Source organism: Corvus hawaiiensis, chromosome 2 (genome assembly GCF_020740725.1).
Source record: "Corvus hawaiiensis isolate bCorHaw1 chromosome 2, bCorHaw1.pri.cur, whole genome shotgun sequence".
Lineage (NCBI taxonomy): Eukaryota > Metazoa > Chordata > Aves > Passeriformes > Corvidae > Corvus > Corvus hawaiiensis.
The window spans coordinates 46,685,137-46,697,315 of NC_063214.1; the positions used below are offsets into that span (position 1 = coordinate 46,685,137).

General features: G+C 38.7%; 1 protein-coding gene across 2 annotated transcripts in view; it reads left to right on the top strand.

Moving 5' to 3' along the window:
- The window catches only part of CUL5 (cullin 5), a 34,473-nt gene that overhangs the window by 1,560 nt on the left and 20,734 nt on the right, over positions 1-12,179 (top strand). For both annotated transcript variants that reach the window (XM_048294731.1, XM_048294730.1), the window contains exons 2-4: positions 6,232-6,341; positions 8,671-8,770; positions 10,149-10,325. In XM_048294731.1, coding sequence (XP_048150688.1) covers positions 6,232-6,341; positions 8,671-8,770; positions 10,149-10,325 — 387 coding nt within the window. The remainder of the gene's footprint in view (positions 1-6,231; positions 6,342-8,670; positions 8,771-10,148; positions 10,326-12,179) is intronic.

Sequence of the window (12,179 nt, forward strand, 5' to 3'; positions counted from 1 at the left end):
CAAAATACTTAAAAATCTAAAATTGAGGAATCCAAGAACATGGGTGAAAAAAATAATGTCCCATGAGAAGAAATGTCCTTTTTGTGGAAAAGCCTGTGTTCAGAGCAGGGCTCAGACGACTTTATCCACTTGTTAATGTTTTAGACCATCTCGTTGCTGTATGTTTGAGGATTTCTAGAAAGTCCAACACATGCTTTGATGATACACGGGGTGGGATAGCCCACAGTAGATAGGAGAAACATAGGCCTGTAAGATTTGTCAGCATTCCACTTCAGCTATTTTGAAAGAGCAATAAGTACATAAAAAGAGTCAAAAGGCCTTGACTTGGTGACATGGCTTTTGCCAACCTGAAGTCTTTGTGTTAACTAGTCATGTTTTTGCCACTGGCATTTGAGTCACCAATATTCTATATTGACAATAAGATATATATGCACAGCGTGTTTTAGGAAAAATGCTGCAGAGATATTTCTTCTAAAATAGGCCTTTCTGGTCACCCAGGTGTTATTAAGCACTGTAACTTACTAATTAGTGAGTTTTTCAATGACAAAATGTACAAGTCCCACATTACCGAAAGAAAGATTGTAGTGATTTGACTTTGTTTATAATGGCAAAAGAAACCAGTGCGAGAATTAGAACTAGGTAAGGTCGTTTGTTCCCCAGTTCCACTCGTCAGAGTGCTGTCAGAGAAGCAAACTGTTGATTCCAGATCAGTGTTGCCTGGCAGTGCCTTGTGCCATCTGAGTCTGTCCAACCTACTTCTGCTTTCATCTTTAAGGGGAAAAAGAGCAATGCCTGGGCACAGTAAAAATCCCAGGATAAGAAAGGAAAGGTGTTAAAATCTGCAAGATTTTTCCATATCTTTTCCAAATAAGCCTGCATAATAAAATCTAAGTTGGGTATAGACAGGTCTTAGTTTTGTCAGCGTGAACAGGAACTGAGCTTTTTGTTTGTTGTCCCCCATCCTGGTTCAGCTTTCTGCATAGTTGAGAAAATAAAGTGAAATATTGCTTTCTTATTCTATTAAGAGATACTAGCTGAATCCAAATCTGACTGGCTGTCATAATTTTAAAGGGCATCATTTAAACTCCACTAGTGCATAATTTTCCTAATTGTAAATTCAATTTTTTAGTGAGAAGCATATTCTTGGAGAGCCTTCTTTAAATGCAAGATTAGCATGACCGGTCATGTTGAATCCTGGTGAGACAGAACAAACTGTAATGTGATGGAAATACTGCAGTACTTAGTAAGAGCCATTACAGGGTCAGCTGGAGCCCACCCTACCTGTAGCCGAGCTGCTCTCCCTCGTTGAGGCAGTGGCTTTCTGGTAGATGATGAAGCCATTTCCAGCAGAGTTCCGTAGAGTTTTTTGTCTCAACACACATGTGACGCTTTCAAGTGGGGTACTTCATTTCAGGGGCCCTGTTGGACTTGTAACTTGTTCTCTTTGCAGTGATGATACAGTCTAAACCAATTCACCCACGTGATATGAAGACACTTGAGTTTCTCTGCAGTTTCTGGAGCAGAAAGCACTTCAGCTTACTGTAGCACAAAGAAAACCTGTAGCTGTATCCATGCTGGCAGATCTTGACACTATTGTAGAGTCTTACTGGAGCTGCCAGCAAATGCAGGAGTCTATCCTTGCAAGATGAACTCCAGCATGAGCCTGATATTAGGAAAGAAGCAGCAAAGGAAGCAACAGTTTTTCCATGGACTTAAACGAAATGAGAATCATTACTTACCTTTGCATCAGTTTCAACTGCTTGTCACTGACAACTAGAAACACGTTTGAAGTTTTTGAATTTTTCGATTTGAAGTACATGTTTCCAGATCAATACTGTATTTTAAGTTTGTCTGTTTCTTCCTGGCTGTTTCCATTTAGGGTATCCTTAAGAAGCTAGGGAGTATTGCATGCTAGTTAGTTACATACAAAAGTTTTTCCTGTGGCTACTTTTCTGCTTTGAGTAGAAACTTGCTACAAGCATTACACTGATTTTTAGAGCTGCTTGTAGCAGAGATTAATCAGACAGTGCTTGTTTCCGTCTAGGACATTATATTTCCTACTTCATCCCTCTGTGGACTGGCTTTAGTATAAATACTATCTGAAAACAATGAAGTAGTAAAGGTGAAGATATTACTCATATGTAGATCAGATGTACACTAAGACCTAGAGGATGTTGCTTTTCTACAATATTGTTTAGAGCATCTGGCAGAGATGAGGGCTGAATTTCTATGTGGCATGAAATAAAGAGTATGCAGCAAAGAGAGTTCCAAACAGACATTTCGAGGATCAAAGGGAGAGCAGCATGAAGTCTTGGTGTATTGCCTTCTTGTTATATCTAAGTGCTTATGTATAGAATTGAAGAACAGGGAAAAGTATAATGTGTAAAGTAGTATGTATTTCAAGTAAAGTTTAGTGTTAAAATGGAACTTGAAATCTTTAGGAACAAATGTAATGAAGTGACTTTTAAAACAAAATATTTCATAAGTGGAGTTATTCTTCAAAGCATTAAAATTTAAGCTCTAGAATGGCTCCTTAGCCTTCTCTTTTCAGAGAAGATAAGTGGAGTAACTTTATTTCATCAAAGGTATGCCTTACTGTCCTGCTTACCTTTCCTTTGGAACTGTGGTTGGAAGCAAGCTAGGAAAGAAAAAATGCCCAGTAAATACTGCTCAGAAATTGCATGTGTGACTTTGGTAACAACTAAGAATTGCCAGTGTTTGACCTCCTCTTCTACTATAAAATCTGTTTTCTCTCATGCACTAATAGGGATGGAATTAATGAATGTGAATGATACACGGCAGGTGGTATTTATTGCACCCTTTCTTCCTGTAATTACTGTATAAAATTGTGATATTATGGAAGCCTAAATCTACCTAGATGATGTTGATGTAATCTTCTTTTATTTCAGTAAAGCTTTCCATACTGTCTGTCAGAGTATCCTTCTGGAAAAAATGTCCAGCCCACAGCTAGATAAACACATCATGTGATGGGTGAGCAGCTAGTTCATTTTAGGGAACTGAGTGATGTCAGATTGGAGAGCTGTCACAAGTGGGGTTCCACAGGGCTCCATCTTAGGACCTGTGCTCTTCAACATCTTCATAAATGACTTGGACACAGGACTGGAAGGGACACTAAGCAGGTGTGCAGATGGTACAAAACTGGGAGGAGCTGCTGACTCCCTTGAAGGCAGGGAGGCCATGCAGAGAGACCTGGACAAATTGGAGGACTGGGCAATCACCAACCAGATGAAGTTCAAGAAGGGAAAGTGCTGGATTCTTCATGTGGGGTGGGGCAACCCTGGATGTGTGGACAGACTGGGGGAGGAGATGCTGGAGAGCAGAGCTGTGGAAAGGCACCTGGGGGTCCTGGTCAGTGGCAAGTTGGACATGAGTCAGCAGTGCCCTGGCAGCCAGGAGGGCCAACCCTGTCCTGGGGGCACCAGGCACAGCATCACCAGCTGGGCAAGGGAGGGGATTGTCCCGCTCTGCTCTGCACTGGGGCGGCCTCACCTCGAGTGCTGGGGGCAGATTTGGGTGCCACAATGTAAGACAGACATTAAACTATTGGAGAGTGTCCAAAGGAGGGCAACGAAGATGGGGAAGGGCCCTGAGGGGAAGCCATACAAGGAGTGGCTGAGGTCACTTGGTGTGTTCAGCCTGGAGAAGAGGAGGCTGAGGGGAGACCTCATTGCAGTTACAACTTCCTTGTGAGGGGAAGAGGAGGGGCAGGCACTGATCTCTTGTCTGTGGTGCCCAGTGACAGGACCCGAGGGAATGGCCTGAAGCTGTGTCAGGGGAGGTTTAGGTTGGGTATTAGAAAAAGGTTCTTCACCCAGAGGGTGGTTGGGCACTAGAACAGGCTCCCCAGGGAAGTGGTCACTGCACCAGCCTGACAGAGTTCAAGAAGCATATTTGGACAATGTTCTCAGGCACATGGTGTGACTGTTGAGGATGGTCCTATGCAGGGCCAGGAACTGGGCTTGATCCTCGTGGGTCCCTTCCAACTCAGCTTATCCTATATTTCTGTGAATTGTTTATTGAACTTAAAGAATAGTTTAGTTGAGTAGGATTTTTCATCCATTAATTTCATTTCATCTTCAGCTTAAAGAATAAAGAAGGAAATGTGGAAAAAAAAATTTACTCCTATGTATAGGAAACAAAGTTCTAAACTTCTCTGATGGGATTTCAGGACAAGCTTTATGTGAGGAATTCTTTTTAAGTAGGCAGATGTTGGTTACAAGTGGACACAGGGTTTTTACAACTGAAGTTGAGTTTTATTTGTACTTCTTAGGATTAAGTAGGTAATCACAATCTAAATCATATAAACAGTTGTGTTTGCAGTCCTCCTCCTCCCCATGTTTTACAGTGAAACTAATCTTATTCAAAAAGATAGAGCATTCATTTTATCTTCAGCTGTTTTTGGTGAAGGGCTGAATTGCACTTCTCAAGAATTGCAGAAGAGATTTTTTTGCCTGTTCAAAAAAACTTAAGGGGTCTTCTCTGAAGTTTCATTCAAAAGGAAAACTTTTGAGGAAGTTGCTTTTACTTTCTTTATAATGCCTTTTCTGGAACTTCTAACTGTTCAGTAGCTGATATTTTAAATTCATTATCCTTCGAAGAGTGACTTGGAACAGAAGTATCTGCAAGGAGAAGCTAACAATTTTCACAGGACTAGGAAAGATTAGAGTAATGCATCAAACATTAGGAAATAATTGTAAAGCTAGCTCTATATAGGGGAAGCATTTAGTTGGTGATTTTCAAAGATGATGCATTCAAATTGCTTTTTTTTTTTCTTTTTTTTTCAGTTGGAAAGAATAGGTAAAACTCTCTGAATACGCAACCAATTTGTTGTTTTATGTTTTTATGTTGAAAGATTTATAGACTTTATCAACAGGGGCTGATTCTACAAAAGCTGTATTCAGTACCTACCACAATGCTGTGTGGCCTCCAGGTGCTGTGCTGTGGCTGTCAAAATAGTTACTATGGTGCCTGTTGCATCTTCATAGCTTGAAAAATGAGGTATCTTTGCACTTGAGAACACCAGGGGATATAGTTGCCAAACTGTGCTTATTCTGAATACTAAATAACAGATTTAATTGTAAATTTCCATGTAGAAATTAATCAAAAGGAGGTGATTGAGGGAACGTGGTGTGCTGCTTGTGCTTGTTTATCTGAAGAGATGTTAGTTGCAGAACAGTGCATTTGTTAGAATTTCAAGTAGTTAGACTGTATTAGTTGCTGTATTTAAAGTGAATTGTGTCAAATGTATTATTTCTAGCCAAGACAGTGATCTGTTCAAAAGTAAACAGTTCACTGGAACATAACCCTGCAGATAACTCAACCAGTAGTCTTTCTGCTGCAGAACTCTCAATCAGTGTATTCTTTTAATTGCAAGGTTTGGGTTTTTTTTTTAATGTGCAGCTTTAAGCAAATAGAATCACAACATACATGGTAGAACTGCTGTTTTTCTCTCCAAGTTGTTGTGTTGTTTGGGTTTTTTTAAATAATGGAAGTTAGCCTGTATACTGTGCTGAGATTTTTCAGAATAATCAGAATTATATGGAAGCACTTAATTTCTTTAGCTTTCCTCTTAATTTGTATGGTAGATTTGAAAAATCCACCTTGGATTATGTTTTTCAGCATGGTGTAAATAATTTTTATCTGCATCAGCTGTAGTCTTGGCCTTGTGGCCAGTTAACCCACAGGAAGGGAGTCTGCGCTACAGCAGCTCCTACGTTACTCTGCTTCCTTCCTCCCTCTTTGCTGCTGATGCCAAATGCACAGTGAGAGAAAAAAGGTACATGGTAGCATCCACAATACGATTCCTGATTCATGGCCGCCATTTTGGTCAGGATAATTTATTCAAGACAGGTTCACAACTGCCTCCTGACTTCCATTGCGTGTATCTTGGTTGGGACAGTGAAGCTGACCCATGTTGTCTGTGTATAACTCCACTAACAGCTGAAGAACACTTGCTCGAACTTGTTGCATTGTAGCTAATGCAGTGATTAAATGAAGAAGTTGGCAGTCTCTTTGAAACAAATAATAGCCCTGTCACTTCTTAAAATAATACTTAGAGTGAAAAGTGTTCAGCTGTGGTGGCGTAGCTTAAATGCTAGTTTATGAGGGACACCTGAGAAAGTATTTTTCTGTTAACTGTAGAAACTGCAATCCTCAGTGATAACTTAAGATACTGGTTTATTAACAATATTTTTTTGTTGTTCCTTTTAGAATAAAGGTTCTCTTCAGTTTGAAGACAAATGGGATTTCATGCGCCCAATTGTTCTGAAACTTCTTCGTCAGGAGTCTGTCACAAAACAGCAATGGTTTGATCTGTTTTCGTAAGTAATTTTTTTGTATCTTACATCCTTCTACATGATGGGAATACAGTTACTGAACTACTCCTAATACAGAAGTTACGTGTGACACAGATTGTGTGGAAACACAGAACAAAAATATGAGTTCAAGTTTTGTTAAGTGGTAAGCATGTCAACATCATTGTAAATGTGCAAAAGTAGAACTTCGCTGAGATTCAGGTCTATGCAAGTAGGATGGAGAAAGAACAGCAGAGCTTTTGACTTCAGCTGACCATAGTAAACAAGTTTTGTACCTGCCCGCAAACTTTTTTGTTAGAATTAGAGAGAAAATATTTACTGCTGTGTCAGTAAATTCATTTAAAGGCAGTTTGCTGAATGGTACATTATTCTGATTTGAATGACTGCTAAAATAACTGAAGGAACAGGGTAATGCAGTTTAACTGGTATAATTTGCATAGTTTTGTACCCTGAGAATGAAATGTAATAGTTTTCAGACAATGTTTGCAATAATGTGCTTTCTATAAACCCTGCCATTTTCTTCCTTCCAAAAAGCTAGAAGTTGCTTTTCCAGAAGTTTAGGTGATGATTTTTTTGTGGCATACATTGTGTGATTTTTGCAAACATGATATGGAAGTGAGTTATAAAAGATATATCAGAAGTATATCTAAAATAATCTTTGTCTCAATGGAGTTATTTTCCCTCAAATATAAATTTAATTTCTCGTAATTTAAATCTGCAGACACTCCTTTTGCTTCTTAAAATCTGTCACAACAGTAGTTTTTTTTCAAATGCAGTCTTGTTGCACTCTGTCTTTATTGCTCTTTTTGATGAGGACAGTGTAGTGACTCTTTTTGCACCCAGTTTAATGCACCTGTCACGCTTTTCTGCCAGCCAAGAGGAAAGGTAATCTAATGTGTAATGGGTTTTAATATCTAATTATGTCTCTGCTGTAGTAGTTGCCAGAAACATGGTATAGTTAAGGTACAAATTGAGTTCTGAGTCACTGCTTTAATTTTTAATAACTAGTTCAGTAATTCTGCATTGGAATTGAAACTTTATATTTATTGCTTTTCTTGTAGCTGAGTTATTGAATAGAACTTAAGTAACTTCATGGCTAAATTAAGGCTATTGAGGGAAAGGATCCCTCTTCCCTAGGTTTATATTTTTGGACAGTGTTCTTTGTTAAGCTTCTTAATAAAAATGCAAAATCTGTAGGTGTCTTCTACATGCCCTTTGAGTATAATTATCCAGTACTGCTTTTTTTTCACTGCTGTCAGGAAACAGTGACGTTCTAAATACAGTAACACCTTTTCTGCCTGCAGATGTTGTGTAAGTCTCACCAGTTGGGTTAGACCTCTGTAAACCTTGGGCCAGCCCCTTTAATCTGTACCAAAGCAACTTGCAAGTTTTATATTTTCAGTTAAACTAAAAAAGCTGCTTTTGTATTGAAATAAGTGTTTTGATTTAATAGGAACAAAGTAATAGCTTTAGACTATATGGGCGTTTTTCTGCAAAGATGTGGCCTTGTTACTGAAAGGTGGAAGAAGAACCAGAGGATAATAATGAGTGAAAAAAAAAAGGTTTGTTATATATGATGTATGGTTAGGAGTGTGACTTGCTTTATTTAGTCTTCAGTATGGAAAGAGTAGGAGTTAAGTTACCCTTGCTGGACTGTCAGGTAGGAAAAATTTCATTTGAATGTTGATTAAAACTCAGTAATAGAATTTTGCTTTGCAGTGCTGTTTAGTAACTTTTCCCCAGTAATGTTTCACTTGAAAATGCTACCACTGCCATGAAATGTTTGAGTGATCTTACTAAACTAATTAAATCGTCTTTTAAATTACCTGATCCCTCAGGGTTCAAATTTCTCACGAGGAAGGTCTATTTTCTTTGTAGGATGTTGTAGTGCTTGGATTGTGAAACTGTCAGAAGGCTGCATGTTAATGATAGCATTTTAGAATAGCATGGGCTGAGTAGTAATGCTGCTACTGGCAAGTGATTTCTGTCTTTGTCAAAGAAAAGCTTTAAAAATTATCCTTAATTCAATAATGATTACCGAAGGGGTACTGAAAACAGAATTGTCTTACACATCTTCTTGACCACAGCCTTTTCCTAGATAGGTTGCAGTTACTTGCTTCCAGGACTTTCTTAAAGCTTCAGTCTCTTCCCCAAACATGCTTTCTCCCATGTGTCACTGGGATCTAGTTGTGTGTTGTTAAGAATGGCAGATTAAAAGTGTATTAATTTCTTAGACATACTGAAATTATGACCTTTTGAATTTGTTAACGCCTCATACATTACAGCATTAAAATTTGAGTAGCTGTTACTAAAAGGTGCATAAATTGTTTTCTAGAGATGTACATGCAGTTTGCTTGTGGGATGATAAAGGTCCAGCAAAAATCCATCAAGCTCTGAAGGAAGACATCCTTGATTTTATTAAACAGGCACAAGCAGTAAGTTCTTAATGTTTCATAACTTCTATTCACATTGCTAGAAAAATAGCCAAATAATTCTGACTTTTGTTGGATCTAAATGCATTGCTTTTTTGTTTGAAATTTTATGATGTTCTGGAGATCCTAATTACCCTGCAAACTTCTATTGACAAAAAGAAGAGCCTTGAGCATTTGCCTGGCTCATTGTTTTCTCACAGTGCTTGAAGCTGGGATGGGCAGTGATTTTTGTGTTATATTAAAAAAAATACAAAATGCGCCATTATTTTTGTTTATCCAACAGTACTTATGGAATTTTCTTCCACTTGAAAACTTCTAAAGGCAGAATTTTTCCAGTAATAAGAAATTACTGTCTGAAAAAAAAAAATGTTTGTATAGCTTCAGTGCTATTTTGACATGTTCATGGATGGCTTTAAAATAAGCCGTATGTGCAGTGTACTACAAATACCTGTGCTATCAACTCAGCAAGCTTAGCTGTCCAGTTTTATGGGCTTCCTTCCAAACGAGTGAAACTGTCAGTAGACTCAAAGGACATTCTTGTGTTTGTAACACATACTACAGAAAACATCTTTTGCTATGGGGGATTTAAAAGAGGGAGTTGTTGTGAAATTAAAAAAAAAATTCTAAAGCATCCCATGACAAAGGTTTAGAAAGATTGTGTACTTTTATTTTTTCCTTTCTTTAACGAAGTGATTTATACCACTAAGGCTTTGCTTCAAGGAAAACAGTTTTTTATAGAGGCCTTTGTATAACCAAGCACATAAGTGTTGATTTTTAAGTTCTACAGCTTACCTGCTTACATGCATAAATGCTATGCTGAGCTGAGGCCTTTTGATGCGGTCTGTGTTGGCTGTCATTTGATAGACAGGTTTTTTGGCATTATGATAGCCAGTGTACACTGTAGCTAAGTTTTCAGGCTTTAATGAAATGTGCATGTTAACTGTCTGGGTCTAATGAAAGGTTAGTAGATGCCATTGAATCAAGACCTGTCACTGTATAGAGTATTACATAGTCATTACAGGTTATGTTAATTTGAATTATTTTATATGGTTGTTACACCACATGCCTTTAGACCAAAGATTTTAATTTTTTACTTGCAGATTACTTAAAAGGAGGAAAAAAAAGGTTAATTTGGAAAATTTGAACTTACTGAGTACTTTCTTGCTGCTATCTTTCTTTGCCCTTTAGAAATGACCCATATGACATGGGTAAATAATTACTTCAAGAAACTAAGTGGCACTTCAGTATGTAGACTTTCTTAGTCTGATATATATGTATATTTGAGTTTTATATGGGGAGTTACTTTCAGCATAAACAAAACCCATAAATTTTGTGCATAAATTGATTTATAAGTTACCTCCTCTGCTTCCCCCACCTGCAGAGAGTGCTGAGTCACCAGGATGATACAGCTCTACTCAAAGCCTACATTGTGGAGTGGCGCAAGTTCTTCACCCAGTGCGACATTCTGCCCAAGCCCTTCTGTCAGTTAGAGATCACTTTGATGGGCAAGCAGGGCAGCAACAAGAAGTCCAACGTGGAAGACAGCATTGTTCGAAAGGTGAGTGAGCAGTACTGCCAGAGAGCTTTGTTGCACAGCTGGCTTCAGCAACAGCACTGAGGGGATTCAAGATGGAATTGCACCAATCCTGTAACCTGATGTATCACTTCGCTTTGGGAGAACGACCCCACAACGTTTTTGTTTTTCCCTCTCCACAATAGTTTGACTTTGTTTTCCCAGTTTGCTTTGGTTATTAACAGTTTTGTTCATGTGATTAAAGCTGGGGAAGGGGAGGAGCTTTGGGTTTGTTTGGGTTTTGAGGTTGGTTTTTTTTTAATTATGACTTGAACCCTGGAATGGCAAATAGTTGCAAATTCATGTATTTTTTCTATATCTGTGAGTAGTGAGTGTACCTGTACAGATAAATGAATAGTTCTTCTGCTCCTGGTTTATATCCCTTGGCCAGAATCTTAACTTGGGCATATATCTGCATTTTATAAATGACCAATTAAATGCATTTTGAGTTAAATATAGCTATTGATCTCCTAATTCCCCCTTTTTTTTTCCAAGCAGTCATAGCAGTGTCAGTCATATCAATGACAAGATGGGACATACAGAATCTTGTGGATATGATCATTTTACTGTTTCATATCAAAGGCATAAAGAAAGTTTAGGGCTCTGAGTATGGAGTGCTCAGTATTGAGTCCAGTGAATAATGGTCCTGTAAATTGCTTTAGTCTTTTATTACAAGAAGAACAAAGCATACCAGCTGTAAAGTGTTGTCCTTTAACATTATTCATTTTCCCTTTTCATTGCAGAAAATACCTGTAGAGAAATGAAATTTCTCTAGCAGTCTTTCATTTGGTACTGAAGATCATTTTAATTGTTCTTCTGTCTCCAGGATGGGAAGAGCAAAATAGTTTGAATTCCTTACGTTGGGCCAAGTTCTATTCTTTGCCCTTCGTTATGTCCCAGGCTTGCTCAGCAAGTGTTTTAAAGGGTTTTAGTACCTTGACACTCCCAGGCAGGGCACAGGAGAAGACAACAAACTTCTCAGGACATTGAACAGCAAACTTTTATGAGAGGGAGAAAGATAAAGATCAATAAAGATCAATAGTTACCACCTGGGATCCAGCACGATCTTAGCTGCTGTAAGATCCAGTGCAGTGGGACACCTTTATCTGCTCTGGTCCCTCCACACAGATGGGGCTTCCACTGTGCCAGTAGTTTGGTAGCCACTTTGGGGCTGGCCCAGAGGCTCCAGGCTCCAGTGGGTGGGGTGTGGAGCAGTGCACCACCCCACCCTCACAGAACTTGCCCTACCCACCCTCCCCAAACACACACTTCAGTTGTTTTGAGCTATTAATCATTTCTCCATTCTCCTTCACCCTCCTATTTTGACATCTTGTCCTCTGTACCTCTTGAAGAAAAGGAAAACAGCAGCAGAGAGGAATTGCCACCTCAAATTACCTTTTTAGTTTTCATTGTTTGTTGGAGAAAGCACATAATCTTAGACTCCCCAAGATTTGGCAAACCTGAGCTCTTGACTCTGCTTTATGCAGAAGGTAGGAAAACTAAGAAATTAAAGAAAAAGAAACAAGATGGAGTGGACAAAGTAGTGAGGAGAACCTAAGAGAAAGAACTGGTTTCTAACAATTCAGATTTTAGTCAGGACTGAAGCAGATGGAGGTATCTTGTCTCTCATATGTGGTCCAGTTAGGACCAGCCTGTGTCTGGAACATGAAAACCCGGAGTCTCCAACCTGTCTCATTATTTCATATTCACTGCTGAAGGTCTTGTTTATAGCATCATTCTCTGTTCTAAAAAGTCCCTTGTGGAAACCCTTCCCTTGCTTGAGAAGTTCTTCATATAGTCACCCAAAGTGACGTGTTTTCCTTCAAATATCTCTGTAAA